This window comes from Aythya ferina (assembly GCF_964211825.1).
Source record: "Aythya ferina genome assembly, chromosome: 12".
NCBI lineage: Eukaryota > Metazoa > Chordata > Aves > Anseriformes > Anatidae > Aythya > Aythya ferina.
In genome coordinates, this window is record NC_140308.1 from 5,719,506 (window position 1) to 5,742,801 (window position 23,296).

Consider the following 23,296-nt stretch of genomic DNA (forward strand, 5'->3'; position numbering starts at 1 on the left):
CAAACTGCAGCAGAGGTGAGCCTGAAGACTTTTAGTGAATCTGATATTAGAAGTCTGCTGCTGGAAGGGGAGGGAGGGGATATTTTGGTTTCTGCTCTTTAAAGGACTGTCAAATCATCCAGTTGATATATAGAGAGACGCGAGGAGAGACAGAAAAAGATGAACAAGCTGACTCAATGTTTGAGTGATTGGCCAGTGTAATGAAAGTTTTGCAATCCTTTGTAAGCAGAAGTAATGTGATAGCAAGGGAACACTAGGGGATCCGTTAGATTTGCATACTAATAATCCATCACAGTGATGAAATTAATTCAGTTGCGTCTTATTGCATACTCCATATGATACAGTAGTGGTAAAAACACATCTGAAATATGGATTCCTCAACACTTCAATGAAATTCTATGTAGTAGGTATGCAAAGCAGCTGAATGTAGAAGTGATTGTTAATAGACAGCAAAAACAGGAAAGACATATTTCCTAAAGAGAAGTAATTGTTTGATTTAAAGCTGTCTGTGCAGCACAACACTTCCTAAATGTAAAAAATTGGGAGTCATCTAAATATCCATTTTTAGGACCTAAGTGTTGATTTAGATGTCCAAATAGACCCACCTCCCCTAGCCAGGCTTTGGCTGATTAGAATGAAATAATTTTTTTCTAGCCATAATTACAATATTTGTTTATTTTGAGGTAGATTTAATGTGCCATATAATTAACTGTTGCATAAAATTAAGCTATAAAGCATACTATTATCTCTCAGGCTTTTTTTTCAGGGCTGTATGAGATTGTCACGTACGGCACTGGTTGTTGATAACTAACTAATGAAATGATACCATCACACAGAGGCTGTTTCTCAGTATCCGTTCCTACTGATAAGAAGTTATCTGTCTTGATATTGATTTGACATCTATCTGCTCTGTATGTGACTTTGGAAACTAATGACTGAGGTTGTACTGAATATTCAGAGATAAATTTTCAGATGAGCAGAGGGCCAGCCTTCCTATTTCTCAGAAGCTTTTTTTTTTCCTGCCTGCTAATGAACCGTGGGTGCAAGCATTAACTCTGAGACAGCTTTTTATGATTGAAGATCAGATCATCTAAGGGCTAATATTTGTGCTTGCAGTGCATTGTATAGGAGGAAACCAGGAGTGTAAATATTGATGGTACTCTGGCAAAATGAAGGGCAGTTTTCTTAAAGTGCCACACTCAAGATGTTGTTTCTTTCCTCAAATTACAGCTTGATTTCAGCTGAGCAACTCAGCAAAGCTGAAGATTATGAGCAGAGTGCCTGTCTGTCATTGACCACATCACTGGAGATGTGGAGCATATGGAAAGGAAAGGAAAGAACTGGTGTGGTACTGGGGGCTAGTGGGCCACTTCTGTGTGACAAAGAGCAGTGGGGTGTGAACAGGGCTGTGACAAGGGAAAATGGGTCATCTGGTGGCCGTGATGTCTTTGCCACTGTTGATGACATACTTTTGCTCCTTGCATGAAGTCATAATTTGAATCTGTCAAGCAATCCAGGACGTCTTTGGTTCTAGCTTGGTGTGTGTCAGGAGTGTGGGGTCTCCCATAAGGCAAAGGTTGAAGGGAAAACACCAGTAAAGCGAACCCCCCTGAAGTCAGTCAACATGATTTTATCATGTGTATTTATGCTGCCTAACAGCTGGCACTGAAAGAGAATAAGTGGAAAAAATCCTGCTGAGGGCAATGCGGAGTGAGCAGCATCCCTGCTGAGGTGAATTGTCCTCTGGAGAAGCCCCAGTGAAAGCTGCCTTTGGGGATTTATGGAGCATACATACATAGGCACATGGTGCAGTAGGAGCAAACACTCGGTGCTGAGTACCCAATATCCATGGGTCTCATGTAAATGGGGATTTTAGTTTGGATTACCACAAGTCTCATCCTTTTGGCCCAAGCACCCATTAGCTATCGCGGTACTTTAGGTGCATCTCTGGTGAATGCCCTCTGGTTTCATTTAATCCAAAGGGGTTTCTGTGCCCCAAGATCACCTGTGCCATGAGCTAAAACATACTAAATGAGGAGAGAGACTTCAGAAGGGCTCTCCTGATGCAACCCAAATTCCTAATGAGGACATATTGTACAGTGCCGGACAAAGGGGATAGGAATGCTTTCCTTTGGGTTCATATCCAGTGTCAATGAAATCTGGAGGGGTGAATGGGTGATGAATGTTTGCATGTGTCCGTGGAGCTGGTGCCACATTAGAAAGCTCTGTTCTTCAGTGTTCATGCTAGCTATTTAACCTTTTTGAACTGCCTTTGCCCAGGCTGCTGTATGCTGCATTCTTTTCTCAGTCCATTGCATTTTGTTGCTGTATTACACCATTTTTTTAGTGTTTCCATATTTATGAATTCATCCATCTACAATAACAATTACAGTTGGAATGTTTACTTTGCCTGATAACATTTACAGTTCATCTACTGGGCAAATACTTGCTATTCTTTGCTTATTTTTTTAAATATATATTATTAGAAGAGATTTTGTAAAATTTAATTCATTCCTCCCAAATATGTTCCATTTCACACAACTGGCAGGAACAAAAAAACAATCAGAACAAAACAAAGCAGTTCCATCTTCCCCAAAGAATTACAAAAGGGAGTTGAGAAAGGTAATGTACTGGCAGAGATAAAGCCAAAATCTAGCGTTTCATTTTAGGGTTTTTTGTCTGGTTGGTTTTCCTGGAGGTTGTATAACACTCTGTGCAATTATGGGCAACTGAAGACCCCATTTTGTTTGGGAGGAAACAACACAGGGCTGACATTTACCCCCATGTGCTACATCTCAAGTGCTCGATGCCCATGCATAGTTGAGCAAAAATGTTCATTAGGGGAGTTCCTGCTCCCTGCCATCAGTTACAGCAGTCTGAGAGGCTTTCTGAGGCTGCTGTGCCAGTGTCTGGGCAGCCAGCAAGCTAATGCCTGTTCCTGCTGCAGGAGAGGGGCTGATGCTGGCTGCTTACACATGTGAATATTTCCCACCAAAGGAGGGAACCTGTTGGTGCTACTGTGACTCCTGGGGCTGCACAGTGGCTGCTCTGCTGGCCCTGCAGCCTCTCGCTGACCCGTGTGGTTGTAAAGGTGAGTGCAGGCATTTTGGTGCCTGCACAGGGACAGGACACATGGAGGACTTGTCCATCTGCAGAGCAAAACATGCCCTGCACCGTCCACCCCGCTGCATTAAAGCAGTTAATGCTCTGTGCAGTGCACGGGAGTTAATTTAGAGCAGAGAGCCGAGAGACTCGATTTTATGTGCATTGGAAGGAAGTTGGCACTCGTTTTTGGACTGCGCATTGCTCTCTGCCTTGATGAACTAAGCAGATACTGTACCATGAAAGGGAAGAGGAAGCTGAAACTTGGAATAATGTGCCTGTTTGTCTCACAGCGTGCTGCTGCTCGTGATGTTGAGTTGGCGAGAGTCCTGCTCTGTTTGGAGAACGCAGCCGTAGGCTCTGGTTGCGGGAGGATGAGCCCGTTGTTATCTGGCAGGGTTGGTGAGAAAGGAAAGGAAGGCTGATTCTGGCCAGATGGGGGATACGTCCTCAGCGTGAGAAAAGCGTGCGTGGCAGCAGATTGTGTTCTGACAAAAGAAGCGAGCGAGAGCCCTACGGTAGGTGTCACAGAGCGGGGAGCTGCCAGCCAGGCAGGACAATAGGTATTGTCAGGAAACACCTGGCTCCGAAAGGAAGCTAACGGGACCTGCCGGGGAATTAATGGGGTTGTCATAAAACGTGCGTATTGACAGGTTCTGCAAATGCATCAGGCAAAGAGAATCCAACCCTTTGTGAGGAGGCAGGAAAGTCCTTCAGCTGAACTGTGCTTTAATTTCAAACAGTTTCATATAGTTATTCTCTGGGGTTAGATCAGTCAAGATACTCTCCATGTGTTAGGACTGAGTATCTGGGGGAACAGGCTCGTAGGGAGGAGCCCCAGGCCTGGACATTTGGACACTGGAAGAAGTCTGCTCAACATCTCCTAAGGATTTAATTAGTAGGAGAGACCAAGCCCTGAATGTTCACCTTCCCCAAAATGCTAGCGACCTCATGACCAGATAGGTAGTAACGGGTGAGTAACCTAATTAACAGAGGCTCAGAAGTTGTGCATTAAACTTGTACAGAACAGAAACAGCAGTGAAGAAAACCTCTTTAAGATGAGAGAGAATGCAGATAAGAGGATGTAAGAATAAGATAAGGAAAGTAAAGGTGGAGAACAAAAAAGAGCACTGCCCAAGAGGTTAAAGTAAGAGAAAAGCCTTCCAAGTACACGCAGTGCCGATGGGGTCAGAGAGAAATCATCAGCACACCAAGAGCTACTGAGCACACAATTTGCTGGTGGGGGAGGTGGGTGCTGTGTGGATGCAGACCCTAAACGACATGTTTAGCAGTGCAAGCTATCTTCCAGATGTCTTGAACTTCTATTTTTATTTGGCTAGAATCTGTCCGTGTTACTGTAAACAGAGGAAACTAGCCTAAATTCCTAAAAGCGGGTATCTGAAAATGTTACAGATGGCTGTAAATTGCATGATCACATATGGGCGTGGAGCAGAACAGGGCAGCATCGCTGGCATGAGAGCAAACCCAAATCTGAGACATGATGTCTGTTGCTCCACATTTGGTACCACACTAATCCAGTATTTGTAGATCTGAGCTCACATCCCTGCGCTGTGCTCGCAGACGTGACCTGGAGAGGACAGGTCCAGGTCACCAGAAGCCACCTTAACCCCAGTATTGTTAGATTCCAATGGTTTTAAGGAGGAAGAAATACAGCACGTGGAGGAAAAAAAAAAAAGAAAAAGCAAAATGTGAAACAGGAGAAGGGTGAGGGGATAGCACAGAGAGGCCAAGAGGAATAAGCACAGATTGACTATGGACCAAGGGGAATGTAGGGGGACTAGAAAGAGAAGATCAGTGCAAGCACCTATTGCCACAAGGATTGTGCAGGGCTCACTGCACAAATGGCTGCAAGTGTCCAAAGTGGCTGGAGTCAGGCCTGTGGTGGGGACATCAGGTATGAGAATCATCTGAGAGCCTTTTCTTATTTTTATTTTTGTGCCATGGATTCATAATTGCACTTTCCCATTTGTAATTCTGTATTGCTGTGATAATTTCTGGTGGTTTATGTGTCAATGAATAAGGAAACAAATTGGGAACAGTTTTCTTTTTCCATTGCATTTTGACAGAACAGCGAGGGAGGTGTGGAATGGGCTACCTCGTTATCCATTTCATGGTTTATCCTTTCAAACTGAAAGGACTTTTCCTTTTTCTCTATTTAGGAGCATAATCCAGAATCAATTCTTGTGAAGATTGTAGACAATGCAAATCGTTTCCATCCTACCTGGGATGAATAAAGTCAGTTATCCTGCTCTGCCTGCAGTATCAGACCCTGCATTGGTGGGTGCTGCTGCAACCCACACAGTTTTCATCACTGCAGTGAAGTTAGATCCACCATGTCCTTACCATGCCAAATAATAAGAAGAAATGCTTTAAGTGTGCACCTGTGTAAGCTATTTTTATGAGACAAAAAGGCTTCCTGGTCCCTTGTTGGAACATTTATGTGATGGAAATAAGAAATATGGTATTGTGTTGCTGGGGGGGAATAATTCCTTAATTACCCGAGGCATGTCTGAGTTATTTTGGAAAGGTTGTCATGAACAGCATGGTATCAGCTCTGCGACTGTAAAGAACAAGAACCAATAATGTAACAACCCAATTTGCTCTGGCAAATAACAACCCAGGTCAAAGAGGTTGGGGGGGAGTAAATTGAAAAATTTACCCAATGGCAAAGTGCTCAGACTTTCTTTCTGAAAATACAATTTCAGCAGTGCTGATGCGGAGGTGCTAGAGGTAATAAACTGGAGGATAAAACAGGGGAGCAAACCGAGGTGGTTGTGCAGATGGTGGCGGTTCTGGCTGCAGGCAGGGAGGGAAGCATTGCCTGGGCTGTAGGAGCACGGCTAGAAAGCTGAGGCTTCTGCCTCCTGCTTTTGGGCACCTTTTTCTTACTTGGCTTTTTTTTTTCTTTCTGCTCAAGCATCTTTCTTCATTTATAAATCACACCTGCTAGGGGTCAGATTTTACCTTCTTTAGAGTTTCTGATTGTCCTATAAAGTCTCTGTAGGAATCAGTTTAATCCATCTTCTGCCTATGTGAATTTTGCATCTTCTGCACTTGCTGCTCGTTGAGCTCTAGATAAAGGTGTTTTAGGGAGAGCTTGGTTGTGTCATCCCTCCCACAGCCTTTCTGGTACCGGAGCATCATTCCTTCTGGGTTTGCCAAGTCAGCTTTCACCTTCCTCTCATTACGTTTATACCTATATTTCTTTCAATAATTAAATTTCTGTCAGTTCTAGATTCCAGCATTTCTTGCCCATGCAACAGAGTTGCTTCACCATCGCCATGTTTCCTGCAGAAAAAAAACAGTGAAAAATAAAGTCACCTTTGGATTAAAAACAATGATGATAAAATATTATTTTCTAGTGGGGCAGGATTTCAAAATCGTGGTAGAGAACTGTGGACAAAAGTGTTTGTTTCAAGTGTTTCCAGTGATGGTACAAGTGAATATATATGATTTTTTTTAAGAATTACAAAACTATGAATTTGTGATGAAAGCCTTGATGGCTTTATGAATAAGTGCTAGTTGATGCTATTTAAGTAGGATTCAATTAAATCTTCATAAAATGAACAGAGTGAAAAGGCTTGACATGAACTGAGGCCCAGGAAGGCAAATTGCCATGTATGAACTGTTCCATGGAAATCAGATTACTTTTCATAGCTGCAAAAATGTGCTTAGCTTAAACATATTGGGCCAAATTCTGTTCTCATTTATGCATGTGTAATATGGAACTAAGTACAATATTTGGGTAAATCTATTTCAAATAATTAGTTGATAGTCTTGGAGGGAAAAGAAACCATTTCTAATTTAAATATTGGCATATTCTGTTTTTTCAAACAGATGTTCAGACTCTTATATTTTGGCATCCCAAGATGAAAAGATAGTAGAATTGCACAAGAGGGTTTTTATGGAGACTGTCAAAGGAAATGAGAAAACTCTTGGGCCAAAATTCAAACAAGTTCTATACATAGTTTCCCACAAATTTCTCATCCTGAGAGCTGTGGGGAATCCCACTGACTTTAGAAATTCCCTTCCCTATTGTACGGCTTGCAGGATTGGGGCCCTGCAGAACACAACAGAGTTGTCGTGGCCCTGTGGAGGTAGATGGCAAAATGCCTTTGGCATAAACAAAGTCAGACTTTTCCCTGTTATCTTCTTCAGAGACATAATTAAACCTGCCTGCCCCCTTTTTTCTTCCCAAGATAGTTCAATCCCTTTGCTATTTTACCAAGATTTCAATTTGAAATCTGAAGTAAATTTTTACCTTGATATGCTTCCATAGCTTTCAAATATATAATAAAGTGGAGTAGATGCATTATTACCAAATATGGATCCATGGAACTGACTCTTGAAAATAAATCTATTTTTTTAAACCAGTGGACGTCTTTGTTCTGCATTTACTCTCAACACTTTTAATGCAAAAAATAAAAATAAATAAATAAATAAAAAATAAACTAAAAGTAGCATTAACATTATCTCACTTTTGAATTTGCTTGTAAAACTGCATTGCTATGTACTGGAAAAACAATTTCCCTGGCTGTTTTCAGAATTGCAAACTTTATTCTTTTCCCCTTTACAAAAATCCTTTGTGTTAGGAAAACATTAAATCAGCTTCATAGGATGCTGGGATACAATAATGCTAAATTATTTTCCCAAGCTCTAGTGCCAAAGCCTGTGGCAGAAACTGGAGTAGAGTTGCTATATCATACTCTTAGTCCAGCCTCATATACAGTCTTTCCCTTTTCATCTATACTGCAAATCAGAATATTTACTGGACTAGAACCACTTCTGCTTAAAATAGTAGTTGTAATTCTCTTCTTTCCCCCAGTTGTACTGATATGATGATACTGATAATAGCAAAATGACTTTTGATTTACAATAGAGTAAGAGAAAATAAAGACCCATAGATTTATTAAAAAAACAAACAGACAAAAAAACACACAACAGCAACAACAAAAAAACCATTCATATCAATTTACACTATCATTTACACTATCAAGCACATTCCTAGCATTTAGTAATAATGGAAAATGAGATCTTACCAATATTCTTTCTCCATGTGGAAATTCATGTTCAAATCTCTATTTGTACGATGTCTTGATTTATGGTATCAGAAGTACTTGTTTTCTCTGTAAGCTACCAGTGAGCATGTTTTTCTCTAAGTGCAGTGTAATCATAAATGAAAGTAATAAGGTAGGAGATGCACAGAGATAAGTTGCATGAATTCAACTTGCCTGATGTGACTTCCATTTGTTTCAACTCTATCATTCAGCTGTATTTTATTTTCCATGAAGAAATGGCTGGGGAAACAGTCCCATACTCTTTAGAGAGTCTGGGGGCTCAAAGTCTTCTCAACCAATTTGTGCCACCTTGAATTTTATCATGCCATCTACCTATACGTGCAGATGCACTCTTTGCACTTACGAGTTAGTCTTCAATACCTAAATTGCATTTCCGGGGTATTTAATGCATTGTCACGAGGGCTGGAGTTATATAGTTGGGGTTATGTCTATATCTATCTATGTATATAAAGACTCATTAATTCAACAACGGTCAAGGTAGTTAAGATTAAGTCAAAGTGTATAGAATTTTATTTATGTATTTTTATCAGTGCCCACATAGGCAGGTTTCTTCTTCATGAGATCTTAAACCAGGTGTTGAAAAAGTCACTTGACCTGATGGGGTGAGCTGTACAAGGTTTGGATTCTCGTTGCCAATCCTGTCAAGTTTATGTTGCTTCTTCTGGGGTTGTGGACACTACAGAATAGTGGACAATGCATAATTAATATAAGCTTGAGGATGGGTTTATCTCTTGTGAGAAAAGTTAGTCTCTGCTGACTGGCCAAATCCATTTTTAGAACTAGTAATAATAAAAATAAAGTCAGTTTGGCAGCCCAGCATTGGCAGCCCAATTAATTCATGTAGACTTCCTTGAATTGCTGTTGTCCGATCAAAATTTAAAAGCTAAAAAAGTCAATATTTAATTTCAGCATTCTCAGCTGAAAGGACTTTCTGCAATTTTTACATGAAAAGTAATCCAAAGTCTTTTGTTCAGATTGAGCATATTTTTTTCTTGGCCAGGCAAAAACAAACAAACAAAAACATAAAAATAAAAATAAGATAATAAACAAAAAGCCCCAAACTGTCAGCTACTTTTGCACATTCACAACTCTTGGATTTGCAAGCTTTGTAGTGCTGACCCCAAGAGCAAGTAGAGCAGGTCACGCTCTGGGTGCCAGCCGCAAAAGGCTTTAGCAGAGCTCTCTGATGTGCTTGGTGTGTCCTTCTGCTGTAATGGAAGTGTAAGAATAGATTGCAGTGACCTAAAGCAGTTGGAGACTTCCCATAGTTGGGGGAATTCTCAAACGCACAATTGTGGCCATCTTCCATCCCCTTCACACGACTCAGGCAGTGTAAAAGGGCAGCTAACTGGGAAAAAATCTGGCTCACGTTTGGCTTGGAGAAGAGCTCTTGAGAGTAGAGGCTTATACAAAGTTAATCTGAACCATCCTTATTTCTTGGACCCATAAATCTGGGCAGTAAATTGTTCAAGAACAGGTTTCTTTATAAGATCTCCAGGACTTATTACTTCTCAGTGGGATGGAAATTGCGTGAAAAACTGCTTTGTTTAGGTATTCTGGCAAGCCTCCATCTTGTTTTAGAAGATATACGGGATAGAATTTAATGGAATTTTCTGATCTGCGGTGTTCTGAATTCCTTTTATGTTTTGGGCAGTGGCTTGGGGAAGCAGTATTTGCTCCTGAACAATTTTCACACCCCCATGCTGCTTTCCTTTGTAGAAAGGTTGCGAGCGTGGAGCACACATTCATAGGAGGACATTTGATAGGCATAATAACTAAATATACAATTCTAGCACTTCAAAATGCTCCTCTTGTCCAGAAAGAAAGGTCTCTACTCATTAAGATCAGAGTGCTCCATGACAAAGTTCCTGAGTGGCCTCTCCCAGGGAAGTGGTAGTCAGTATAATGCTAATGGCCACAGCCTAGGCAGCAAACTGTATCAGAGTGGAGTGAAGTCTTCTGTGCTTTTCTAGGCTCCATCACATTCCCCAGTTTTCTATAGACTGCTTGGCTACCACAGTCCCTCTAGCTCTGTGTCTTTGCCAGATCTCTTCTTCCCTGTCCGCAGTGGAAGTGATTTGCTGTCTCTGCAGTTCTAGGGTCCCGTGAATCCTTGGGTGCGCATTGCTTAATACTTAGAACTAAGTAACTTGTTGGCACAATGGCATCTCTTGTGCTGTTACTTCACCTGCCAACTTTTCCCTAGTGCAGGCAAATTCTCTCTCTCCTTCCATTAGTGCACAAAACAAGACTTTTAGGTGCTGCCAAGAGTCCCCTAGGACCGAGGGACTTGGATGTCACACAGCATCCTCTCCGACTGCTTGTGATCAACAGTAACCTTATTGTATTCCCCCACCTTGATGAAAGGCAGTTCACAAGATTAAAATAACAGGCTGCAAAAGCAAATGCGGTATTATACCACGTTAATCCTCTGACACAGCATTCATCTAAATGCCACAGTGGCTGTGATACTCCTGTACAGGCATGTGATTCATTTACCACTATTTGCCATGATTATCCTGCTCAGAATTAGAAAGGATTAAATGAAACTCGGTGGTCCATGCACTTAAGGCAAGTGATGGAAATTTTTTTTAAATAAGTGGTCCTAATCACCTTTGTTAAGCATTTTCCCATAATCACTGTTTTTAACAACAATTTATTGCAATAACTGTTTGTTAGTAGCCATTTGTCATCAAACATTAAATATGCCTTTGATTTTCTTGTGATTTATTTTGATGTTTTGAAAGAATGGCCATGTGGTTAGTTGTGTACTACAAATTATGATGGTTATAAAAATTGTAAATTACCTCCCTCTGTGATGTAAGCTGCTGTTCAATATAACTAATGGAGCTTGTTCAAAATGAAGATGTTTGGACCAGATTCTGATCACCATTGGTGTTGATGTAATCTTATTGAACTAAAAAATTTAAGCTAGTCTTTTGGTTTAGCTCGTAAAGAAATTTGTGCTGTGAATCTCCCTCAGAACTTTTACATTTTTTTCTCTGGTTCACATTTGAAAAATATTTTTTCTAAATACCATTTAGAAAACAAGAGGATCTGAGATGAATACGGTACATTTTGCTTATGAACTGGGTAGATCAGAGGATTTGAGTAATATACTATGTCTATATGTGCAGTGATTATGATAGTAGTAAAAGTGAAATGGATGTTCAGATATGGAGTTTAAAATTACATCAAGACCTAATTTCTCATTTCATGTATCTTTTTTTTTTCTTTTTTTGCAAGAGATACAAGTTACTGAAGTACAGTTCTGAGGAGGTTTGGGAACAAATTCTAAACCATAGTCAAGTGATAATGCTCCCTCTGAGCCTCTTTTTACATCTAAAATATGGTATACCATCTCACTATCTGTAGTGATGTATACCATCACACTATCTGTAAAATAGGTGTGGATATTTGGCCATTTACTATTAAAAAAATAAAAATCCATTGTGATTAAAAGGTTCCCAAGGCTTAAAGGTTCAAAAGAATCTGATCTATATCTGATCTATTTGCTGTGCTCCAGTGTGAAGAGTTGACTGTAGTATCACAGGTCCCCCTCTGTGGTGCCTCTGGAAACTGCAAAGCTTATTGCCGTGAGACAGGAGGAACAGTCTAACTCTCTACTTTAATTTCTAAAAAGTCACTTGAACCTAAGCAAACTGGTAAAAATTGCTCCTCAGGACAATTGACAGAGGTCCAGGCTGCTGAGACCAGAAACAAGTTATTTTTTACCTTGAGAATAATTATTCTGGGCAGGAGTTTGGTTTGGGAAATCACACTGAATGTACCCATGGTGAGGTTGGAAGAGAGGAAAGATTGACCCTTATTTCTTAAAGGCATAAGATAACAGGCTGTAAGGTGGCCACCTGGAAAAGGTGAAATAGCTTACATGTGACTCAGTAAAGCTGACTTCCAGCCACATGTTGAACCATCAGATGTCTTTAGCCACATTTTTGGAGACCTGTGGAGAGGGGATCTCTGGCCACGTTTCCTAGGTAGAAAACATGCACCTGTTCCGAGGGCCAAGCCACTGGGCACTGCATCCCCAGCCAGGCATTCAGCTGAATGAAGACCAAATGGAAGCCCAAATGAAGCCGGGACACCAAAGCTCTAGGTAGAAAAGGAAATGGTTAAAAAATGAAAATATTCTTGGTTGCACAACAGGTCATTGCTAAAGCTAGGAAGGCTACCTAGGCTAGGCAGTCTTACCTTAGCTGCTGAAATGCAGTACTGTTTCTGCTACATCCTGTGTTTTGTCTTGTCTTTCTGTCATATTAAAGAAGAAGAAAAAAGCTCTATATTCTGTTCCATAAGAAATATTAATTTTCTCCTAATAAAGTGCAAAAATTGCTAAGGGTCAAATAAATCAAAGTATTTTTTTCAATAGAGTTGTGTTGTCCTGGATTTTCACTTCTTAATAAAATATTTTATGTATGTTTGTGATCAAAGAGTCACCGGCATCATTAAGTTTTAAGTCATGCTTTGTAGTGACCTTAATAAAAAAAAAAATGTTAAGCTCATATAACATCATAGTTATTCAGTCTTCCACATGGCAACACCTCAGTCGTAGGAATAAGTTTATGACAGTCATATATTTTAGGAAGAGATGTAAGGATGTCCTCTTCACAGCTCATTAGCAAAGTTGCTAAGTCATGACTTTGCTAGAGCACCAAATATGCTGTTGGCAATTAAATATTTGTCCCCCTCTGTAGTCTTATATACCCATATCAAATTAAGGAAAAACAATCAACTGAGCAGGAATGAGCACTGCAAACCTTCTGCATTACATACTGGTAGAAATTTAACTCAGATTTTGTGATGTAGTTTAAATGGATATTTTAAATTGCAGTGATCTGGCCTCAAATTGGATATATTAAAGAATTCAACTCAGTATTTTTGAATGCAGATGAGGGGACTCGGCTCACCTACACAGTGCAAATGAGCAGAGCATGGTACTAGTACTGGTACTACCAAGGAACAACACCAAATGACCACCTTGGTACTACTGAGGGATGAAGAATTTACCTTCTGCAAAAAGTTGGCAAAACTACACTGCTGCACTGCCTCAGGAAAGTGGTGTACAAAGCCTTGTATGGAAACACCAAAACCTTTTTTTTCTTTAATAATTCTACTTCTGAATTAATTAAAATGCTATTTGGATTGATTGCACTGTGTACATTAGGATAATAAGCAAAGACAAACTTTGATGTCACTGGGATCCCTCACTGGCGAATAAATGCTTCATCAATGTGCACAGTTTATATGATAATAAATATGCCTTTTATTTCTCAGTTCTGGCATCTCTGTACTGTTTTATGAATCAGACCTTATTGATTAAGAAAGAGAAGACTTAGAAAAGAAGCAAAGAAGCCCTGTGAAGTCGGAAGCTAGGCATAATTAGTTTGCACGGGTTTTGTTGTTAGAGTTTCAGGTATCAAATCAATAGAGTAACATTAATAATTAAGGAGTTGGATAAATATACCAAGTCTTAGATTAGAGCTTTGAGCTTTAAAATGTTCACATAAAAGGTTTTTCTTAGGCTCTAAATGTTCTAAAGTGCTATAATGTGATTTCTCAGCTACAGATATCGTTAAGAAATACCAGGCTACTGTACCAGGGAGAGATTTGGATATCTCCAGGCTGGGGACTACCTACTGTATGTGCGGGGAAGAACTGGCAGCACTTTTGCATGGCTTGTCTTTCCTTGGCTGCAACTGAGGGGGGGAGGAATTGGAAATAGATCACATAGTAGGAGACGAGAGCAATGTTAGGAATGTTTATAAGTCTAAGCAGAGAATGCTGCTTTTTTGTACTGCTTCCTCAGTGAGAATACCCCAAATGTGGCAGGATGTCAGAAAGCCACATGCCTTCCAAAAGATCCAAGGGACAAAAAGTAGCCTGCTACCTCGGCACCCACTGCCGCTGTCATCCTACTGCATGCTCTGAACAGGGCAGGGAGGGCTCCTTCTTTTTCCTAATTCAGTGGACTCATTACTTTGCTGTGTTTCCTCTTTCTCTATCGTATAAAGATATGAATATAATTAAAAAACATAGGTATTAGTTTTCTGTCGTGACAGTCTGTAAGTCAAGAATAATGTTAATACTTCCTCTCCAAGTGGTTTACTTTTCACCATGCTATTTTTTAGCAGATAATCTAAAACAGATGTTTCAGTTTTGGTGTAATTAAGTGGCTTTTGGGGTAAGCTGGCTCACTTGAGATTATCAAAACATATGTATCTCTTACTCCTTTTGAATCCCTTCTGTTACGACTTCCATTTGGAAGCACATCCAAACCACTTTTGAGTAACTTACTTTAATTATTAGTTAAGTTAGAATACTGACATAAGCTATCCAAAGAGCCGTGCAGTAGAGCGGCTGATAATACCCTGACTGACATCACTGGACCATTTTCCATTGGCATCGCTTGTACAGAGAGTGCAGGGAATTTTCTGTAGGACTTGCCCAGGAGGAATATAATATTTCTAATTGCCTTAATGGTTGCTTTTTCTCTCTTTGTGCAAATAATAGGAAGAAGATGATCAGGGGACAGACAAAGTATGTGTGATAATATGATCTGCACAGCTATACTGACATGGCAATCTGTGGGGATAAGATAGAAAACAGAATATTTTCCTTCTGGAAACAGGAGGAGTGGAACTAGGCTGGACAGTGAAGTCTGCTAGAGGAAGTAGAAAGGTCCGTGTGGTGGCTGCCCTATCTGTGCAAAGTCAGTCAAATTAGTTCAAATTGGGACCAAGAGCAGTTTTTGCCAAGCTGACTCTGCATCGAAGCAGCCAGTGACGACTTGTATGATTCCCCATCTTGGCTGGGTGCAGGTAACTTCTGCCTGGTGAGACATCTTCCATCCTCAGCAGCCAGATCTGGAAGCCGTTGGTTTGTACTGAGGGTGATAGGTGTGCTGCTTCTGGCTGGAAGCATGGCACAAAGCTGCATCGAGTCCTGAAAATCATTTTTTTTTCTGCTGAGTGCCTGATAACTGCCTTAAAAATATAGTGAGACTAATATAGCAATGCATTTAAACAGCTTGGCAAAGGTGTCTGGAAATGCGTCTAATTCAGAACTAAAAAGTTGGTGTACCTTTCTATGCATAGTGTTGGGATGACATTTTTAAGTCTCCTGTTTAATATTTTACATTAGTTAGGATGTCATTTCTCACTTCCCAGCAGAAATGGTCTTTAATTCATACAAAATAATTTCTCATTATTTGAAGGAATAAGAGAGGCCAAACTACTGAAGTTATTCTTGAGTGACTCACTCTGGTTTTGTTTATTAGGAAAATCAGGTGGAATTTGTTTGTTTCTCTTTGTGTGCCTGTTTGAAAGTCATCTGTTGCAGGCCTGGATGCATTGGAGAAGGTTGTGGAGGCTTGCATCACTCCCAGTAGCCCGTGTTTCTCATTCCTGTGAGGGCAGGAGCACTGACTCCTTGATACCACAACCTGGGTTGTAGATCTGTAAAAGCACAACAGAGCTGCACAGCAGCCATGAATACAGCTGAGATACTGGCAGAAGTTCCCAACTCAAGGTCTGTAGCAGGGCTGGGAAAGACATTTCAGAAGCTGGTTTCCACTGGGCTGTGGCCTCATGAGTGGTGTAAGTGAACTAATTAGCCGTGTGGTTCCACCAGATTCCTGAGGAGGAATTACTAATTACTTGCATTGTGATTACAGATGGAAAATGTACTTCAATAGAATTTTGTGTGATTGCAATCTGTTAAAAAGAATAAAAAAAAAGTTGATGAGAAACCAAGAGAGATAGCCAAGAGGACAGCCTCCTTAGTATTCAAGTTCTGTGACTCTGCACAGGCTACCCAGTGTAAGTAAGAATGTGAGGATTCAACTGATAGCAGCCTTGATTCTGTGATCACAAAAATCTTTACAACCCCCAAATGAGGCTAGGAATCCCACTACCCAGGCTAGTGAGCAACTATTCCCACTCTTTGATTTCAGTGGCTCATGGGCATGCATTATATGAAAAGTAGTAGGAAGTTTATTCACTTCACAAATAAATCAGAACTAGGGGGACTCAAAAATTGGGGCTTCGGGTAGGGTTTCAGCTTCATGGCTTGTGTAAGTTACACACACTTTTTCTTCTACACTCTAAGATGGAGATATCCAGTACAGTATGCTTATATTCCACCACGTTCCAGTAGTTCCTACACAGGGAGTATGTGGAGAGCTGGGTGGGAGTGCCAATTCCTACTGTTTTTCATGGGAATCTCCCCTGTTAAGTGCAGAGCCAAGTCCAGAGATCAGAGGCTGTGAAGGAGGCCTTGCCATGTCCCATTCTCTCCCTGTTTTCAGTGGAGTTTTTTTAAACAAAAGTGCTCCATGCAAGAAAAATATTTTCTTCGTCATCATAGTAACAAAACCTGAAAATCCTTTACCAAGGCCACCCAAGCTCCGAGGGTTTTGAGCAAAGGAAAACAAACACTTAGAAAAGCCTCTGCACAGACTGCAGATGAATCCCAAAAAGCCCTGTCAGAGCTCCAGGCTACATGACAAGTCCAGCAAAACAGTAGCTGTTATCTCTGGAGTTTGGGCAGCACGAGATAGCAGCTGGGAACATATGTGCAGGAATAGATTTCTTCACGTTGAGGGCTGGGCTTTACATGTGTCTTTATTTCTCATCTGAATGTGGTAAAGTTGGAACTGCTAAAATGTAATGGCTAGCTTAATTAAAGCAATTTAGTGGAGACTCCTGGATGCCTTCTGATGTAGAAGATACAATTTAAAATATAAGAAGCTGGTCATTACTATCCCAGCTTAAATTTAGGCAAGTCCTTGGATATTCAGTGGGTCTAGGCTCAGCCAGTGCACACTGGAAATTTCCATTCCAAGCCTTTATTAATTACATTTATGCAATTTACTTTCATTATCCATTTTTTGACATCAGATTCTTTCACTTATTTGTACTGTGTATTTTTATTGCGGATTGTTGGCACAGTAATTCCATATATTATCCGAATCTATAATTTTGGCCTGAATTAGTGTTTTATATACTGTATTTTAATGGCAAAACTTAATCACAAATCCACAGTGGACGGAGCTGGCACGCTCAGCCTGCTTCTATCTTCAGCTCTGTACTTTACATTAAGGACAGCGAGCCAAATGCTCAATGGCACACGATCGTGGTCTGTGCGCGCAGCTGTGATGGGATCGAGAGAGCTGGTTATTAGTCCCTGATGCCGGTCTGCGGGGCTGGGATCTGCCAAAGCCACCGAGGAGGAGAGGAGCAGGAGGACAGCGAGGAGGAGGCAGGCAGGGATGTGTGCAGCGTGCTCTGGCCGTGCCTTCCCCACCTTCCTCGCTCCCCAGGGTGAGGGGAGAAGGAGCTGGAGCTGGCTGCCTCGTCTCTGTGCTGGCTGGAGGTCCCTCCACACGACACAATGACAAAGAGGGGAGGAAAACAAGAAACGGGCCCTTTGTTCTGGTGGTGAATAGATACTCAGTCCTGTACAAAATGGACTTTCCTCCCGTTTTGGTTTTGTGCTGTTATAATACCAGTGGCTTCCATGGAGTCGTTGCTGATTCACGCTGGTGTGAAGGGAGGCTTAGGCCTGTGATGTGTTGGGCTGAAGGGTCAGCAGCAGTCATAAGTCAGGCCTCTGGTGCCTCCTGTTTGTCTGCACGAGTTGCTGTGCCTGGCCTCACCCTTACCTTCCACGTTAGTTTAGCCTGGATAAAAGACTGCTGTCCACGCTTTGACCTCTCATCTGAGCATTAATTCTGTCCTTAAATTGATTATTTCACATATTTTTCACCAAATCCTCTTTGACAAACATCGCTGTTGGTAAAATCACCCAGGTTTTCCTCACAGCATTGGGCTAACAGAATATAGTGCAACTATTTGAGTAAGGAAAGGAGCTTTGTAAGCTTTGTGCTCCCTAAAGGATACGAATAAGCAGTATGTTCTGGCTGAAATAGTGTGCAGCAGCATTAAGTATTAAGACAATGTATTTGCAATTAACCCTTAGTTGATAGTTCCTGTTGCAAAACAACCCGATGGCAAAGAATTGTTTTCTTGAAGGAAGCGTAATTGCTTGAGTATTGTAAACAAACTGCTTGTCCCTGATAACTGACCACTTCTCAGAATCTTACCAAAACAGTCAAAAATAACTTTGTCTGGATAATGGCTTTGGCTGCATTCAGTATCCTCCCTGGAGCTTGTTGCTGCAGTATCAATGTATCAGATGAATCGATGCTGTCGGTGCAATAATTTTAGGCAGAAGACAAAACCACTTCAAAGAGTATAATGACTTGAGAGTTTGTCAATAAGATGTCTTAATGCTTTTGACAACACCCATTTTGTTGACACAGTGGGTGAGGAAGCCTGACATCATTTATTGTGTCAAGTGAACAGATTTAGCTGCTGGTGAACCACATGGTAAATTACACTTTTCCCCCTTCCTGTTTGTTTGAGCTATCAATCCTGTTTTCCTTTTGGAAGCTGATGATTACTTTTTTTTCCCATCAACTAAAAGACAATTTCATTATTTCTCAGGAAAGAAAAGGAGTGTAATTTCTGAATCCCTCTGGAAAGTGTCTTTGAAGTGCCATTAATTCATGTTTAGCAAACTAGTTGAATAAGATAGCTCACTTTTTATTTTAGCGATAGAATGGGATAGCTTTATTTATAAATGTGGATCTTTTACAAGCTAAAATCTGTTTTACCATGCATGGCAAGTTCCCAGCTAATTTAAAACATTTAAAGATATGCAAAACCACTTAGAGAGTTGAAAAATATGTAAAGATATGTAAAGACACTAAGTATCTTGTTCACTACTATAATAACAGAAAAATCAAGACCATGTTTTGACTTGGGATTTTATCTTCAGAGCTCTTTGTAGAGTTTTTTTTTTTTTTTTTTTCTGTACCTGTGTGTGGGTTTAGTTTCTTCAAATGTTTTCCCTTCTTGTCTACTTAATCCTTATAAACTTTGATAGTCTTTCATAATGATTAATATTATTCATATAGGGAAGTCCATAAAGATTGTTGTTCATCAGTATTTGTCTTCACACTTTGAAGTCTCCTAATTGCACGAAGATAGATACATTAAACAATTACCTAAATGCTCAAAAGAGAAAGAACAAAGGAAATAAAGAGTGATGTAATCCCCGAGGGAATCACGTTGCTCTCTCCAGGAGGAAGCTGTTCTCTTAAAGTTGGCACAACTATTGAGATGCTCAGCTGTCACTTTCTTCTCACATTTATTCTGAATGAACACAATCCATCCATCAGTGCTTAAAGAGTTTTCTAACAGTACATTGACCTTGAATGCGGCACATTGATTTTCAGTAACGCATCGCAAATAGGGTCGTTACTGAGTCATCCAGCAGTGGATGTGATTGGGAACAGATTTCTGAAATTCCAATACTGTGCCACCTGCCTCCGATGATGGATCGTTCTACTGTTCCCCATCAATCCTCACCTCCTGCTAAAAAATGTGACACCTGTATGAAATTTATCATTATATACAACACAAGGCAAAAACAAACTGTTACAGTGGGGCCTTTTCAACAGCCTCCGCTCCTCTTGTGTGGATGGTTTACAGCGGCATTTATTTGCGGAGGTGCTTCTTGCAGAAGGGCTGGGTGGCGGTGGTGACAGAGATGTAAGCACTATAGGGAATTAGTGCTGCAATTGGGGCAGAGCAATAGACAAAAACAGTCTGGATCTTAAGCTGTTAGAGGTTAATGCTAGATCAATTAGGGTGATTGTTCTGTAGATTGTAATGGACAAATATACGTATACAGAAAGGGCATTAGTGAAATTGTGGAGGAAGAACAAATAGAAATTAACTGATGTTAAAGTAAAAATCAAACTGGGAAAGATTTTGTGTTCTGCTAAGATGCCTGACAGTCTCACTGAAGCAGGGAAAAGGATCTTTCAAAGTGATTCTCTGAAAGTACAGTTGAAAGAAAGGTGCTTATTTTTCTTTTGGAGTTTGTAAGTGTGAAGTAAATTAATGTTTCTCCCCCCATTATGCTTCTGGATGAAAGGTAAGGACAAAGGCCTTGGCACTTAGATGTTTTTAGGTCCCTGATTTCCACTGAGATAAACAGGATTTGGCCACTCCTTAGATTTCAGGTTTATGACTTCTGAAGCAGCGAAGGAGGAATAATCTCTCCTTTTCTTGAAATTGGCATTTGTTTTGGGTACGGTGACTCTGTAACCAAGCTGATGCATCACTGTTTGGTTATTCATTTAAAATGGTTAAGAATTAACTACTGCTGTAAGCAGGCTGGGAAAGTAAATGGCCTGGTGGCTTGTATAGTGGTAAATTTTACATTCCTACTTATTTCACTCAGTTGCAGCTGATGCTAAGAATTTTGAAAATAACTTAATTAAGTAGACTATTAATTTGTTTTCTCTCCACCTGTGGGTAATTTTGCAATGATTTTATTAAAAATATGTATAGTATATATTCCACAAGCAGAATAAAGCCCAATACCAGAATAAGAGATGACCATCTGAAAATGAAGTCAAGGTCATAGTATTTCCTTTCTAGGTATTATTATTCCTCCCTGATGCCTAATTCCTAGGTAATTCAAGAGGGCCTTGTTGGCCAAAGTACAATACAGTCAGGCTATTAAGGACCACTGTGGAAAGAGTTAATATCTATGTTGCAGCTGCTTTCTAGTGAACAGTGTACCCATTGCTCCTCTTCCATACCAGTGTCAGCCTATCTGCAGATCACTGTGGTGGCACTTGATGCTTGACTGACTTCTCTGCATCCTTCAGGCTTACTTCAGACCTGGTCCAACCTCCTTTGAGTGCACGGGGTCAGCTCACAGTGATCAGCCATCACTGGGCAAAATTAGCCTCCAGCATCACCCTGAGACTCACAGCCAGCAAGCATGGACCCAAGAGTACCAGAGTGGGATACTCCTCGTGAAACATGTCCTACAGGCAGTGATGTCCTATTTCACCCTGATGGGTTGTTACACAAATGGACTCTAAGCAACATCATCATCCAAAAGGGATGATGATGTCCTTGTCTTAAAAGGATAGTATCTGTTGGGACACATATAAACAAGCTTTACTTGACATTGCTGCCAGTTCTGATGACGATGAAGGGCTATATGCACATCTAAAATCTTTGTAAGATCATCTCTTTGCTTATTGTAGCCTTATGTTACTTATGTTGCCTTCTTCCAACAGCCTTTTTTAGAATATGATTGTTGCAGGTGTCTGGCAGACAACTTTGCACTCCAGGCAAGCCATCAGAGGCCTTCAGGTTTCCTGTGGCATATAGCTCCAAGGTATGTGTCTTCTAGAAGCACAACAGTCTCTCAGTAAACAGGTAGATTGACCTGTGCTCCTTGCTAAATCTCTCAATAAGCCACAACTATTTTAAGCATGAGAGAAGACAAACTAAGGAGAAAATATAGTCCTGCTGGTAGGGAAAGAGGAGAGGAGTCTGCAGTTCGGTCTGCTCCCAGCCCTGTTATAAATGTCATGTACAACTCTGGACATCTTACTTAGTTTCATCGTATCTCAGATTTCTCTTCAGTAGAGCTGGCATCATAAAATGTGCTATTGTCAAGTAGGTCAATTGAGGTTTAACACAGAGTAGTGAATCAAAGATAAAGCACAGCAAGGAAGGCAGACATCATCTAAGCAGAGCACAAGCCACAGAAATCTGATCTGGATTTCTGAAATTACGCTGGCGGAAGGGGGAGGAAAGTTTCAGAAGTGGGGTTTCTGTTCTGGGGTTTGGACCTACTCAACCTCTCCCTTCAACTGCTGTTTCCTGTGGGGCGGCTGCTGAAACTTGAACTACTCCGGTAGGGTGAGGCTGCATGGGGGGAGAGGGCAGCAGCAAGATTCAGAGCTGTGTCTTGAGTTTTCTCAGAGCATGAGGGTAGGTCTGGATGCTTGCTTCTGGGTTTGTGCCCACCTCCAGTTTAGCATGTTAGTGTGTGTGCTTTTCATCATAACCATTACCTTTGAGTTCTACTAAAGATATCATTACCTTAGTCTAATTGTAAGTTAATAGCCTGAGAGAAGTCAGACTGATCTGAGTTTTAAAATTCATGGCGTATTGACATAAAAACCTAAAGTGTGGGCTGATGTTACACTAGGGGATGATAGCTTGGTGAGAATTGAAGAACTACCTACACTGTATTAGTGGTATAGTAGTTCAGGTCTGCTCTAATTAGAGAGACAACCTGAGAGTCATCCATGAGTCCAAATCCCGTCCTACTGCCCTTTTCCATTGTGTCAAAGAAGCATTTGTGACACACTGTGCTCCAGCCGGCAGGAGCAGTATAGGGCACATACCTGCTTTTCCAGCTCAGGCTGTAGCGGAGTTTCAAGAAGTTATAGCTTGCTGGCTTAATGTATAAAAGAAAGAGCTGTTGGGATAGATATAAAGGAAAAGGCCAAAATTTCAGCCCCCACTAAGTCACATACACATGCTGCTCAGCTTTATCTTTCCACAAAACTACCTGTCAAAAAAAAAAAAAAAAAAAAGAAAAAAATTTTGTTTCAAAAAAAAAGAAATAAAATAATGTTACTGGTAGCGACTTCATAGGATTTGGACAACCACTTTTTCAGATACATGTTTGTAGCCCTTTCACCTGCCCACTGCTGAATTCCTGTGTTCACAGACATGTTTGATCCCACATCAGCTGGGATGGGTTGGGGTAGCTGGGAAAAAAAGCAAGGTGAAAGGAAAGGCATGCAAACATCGAGAAATAAACCTACCTCACTTAACCCAAAGCCAAAGCTTCCACCAATGCTAGACTTTTGACTCCTGAGGACAGAAGAGGCCCCTTTTTGATGCTGGTATTTGGTGCTTGCACTTGACTGACTTGGTTGGGTTAGGTCCCATGCAGCATGGCAGTCACTGAGCTCACGAGCTGGGGTGGCCAAGGGATGTCCACACAGCCCCTTCTGCTGCCTCTGCCTCAGGGTAAATGTTCTGGGGAAAGGGGCAGGAAGGGAGTCACCATCTGTAACTGTGGCCATTAAAGCCACCAGAGCTCTTCTCTCCCATGAGGAGAGCAGGGGCAGGAAAAGCCATGAATGGGGAGAAAAGATAGCGTTAGGTTACATGGGTTTATTT

The 23,296-nt window shown here is 40.9% G+C and overlaps 1 protein-coding gene across 4 annotated transcripts in view; it reads left to right on the forward strand.

Annotated features, from left to right (window-relative positions):
• Positions 1 to 23,296, forward strand: part of LOC311443242 (uncharacterized protein) — a 409,687-nt gene that overhangs the window by 324,690 nt on the left and 61,701 nt on the right. Inside the window, exon 3 of one of the 4 annotated variants that reach the window (XM_084533288.1) lies at positions 20,968 to 22,739. The exons of the other annotated variants lie outside the window; for them this stretch is intronic. Coding sequence (XP_084389414.1) covers positions 20,968 to 21,186 — 219 coding nt within the window. The 3' untranslated portion in view covers positions 21,187 to 22,739. Of the gene's footprint in view, positions 1 to 20,967; positions 22,740 to 23,296 lie in introns of those variants that run through there. 4 annotated transcript variants of the gene reach the window in all.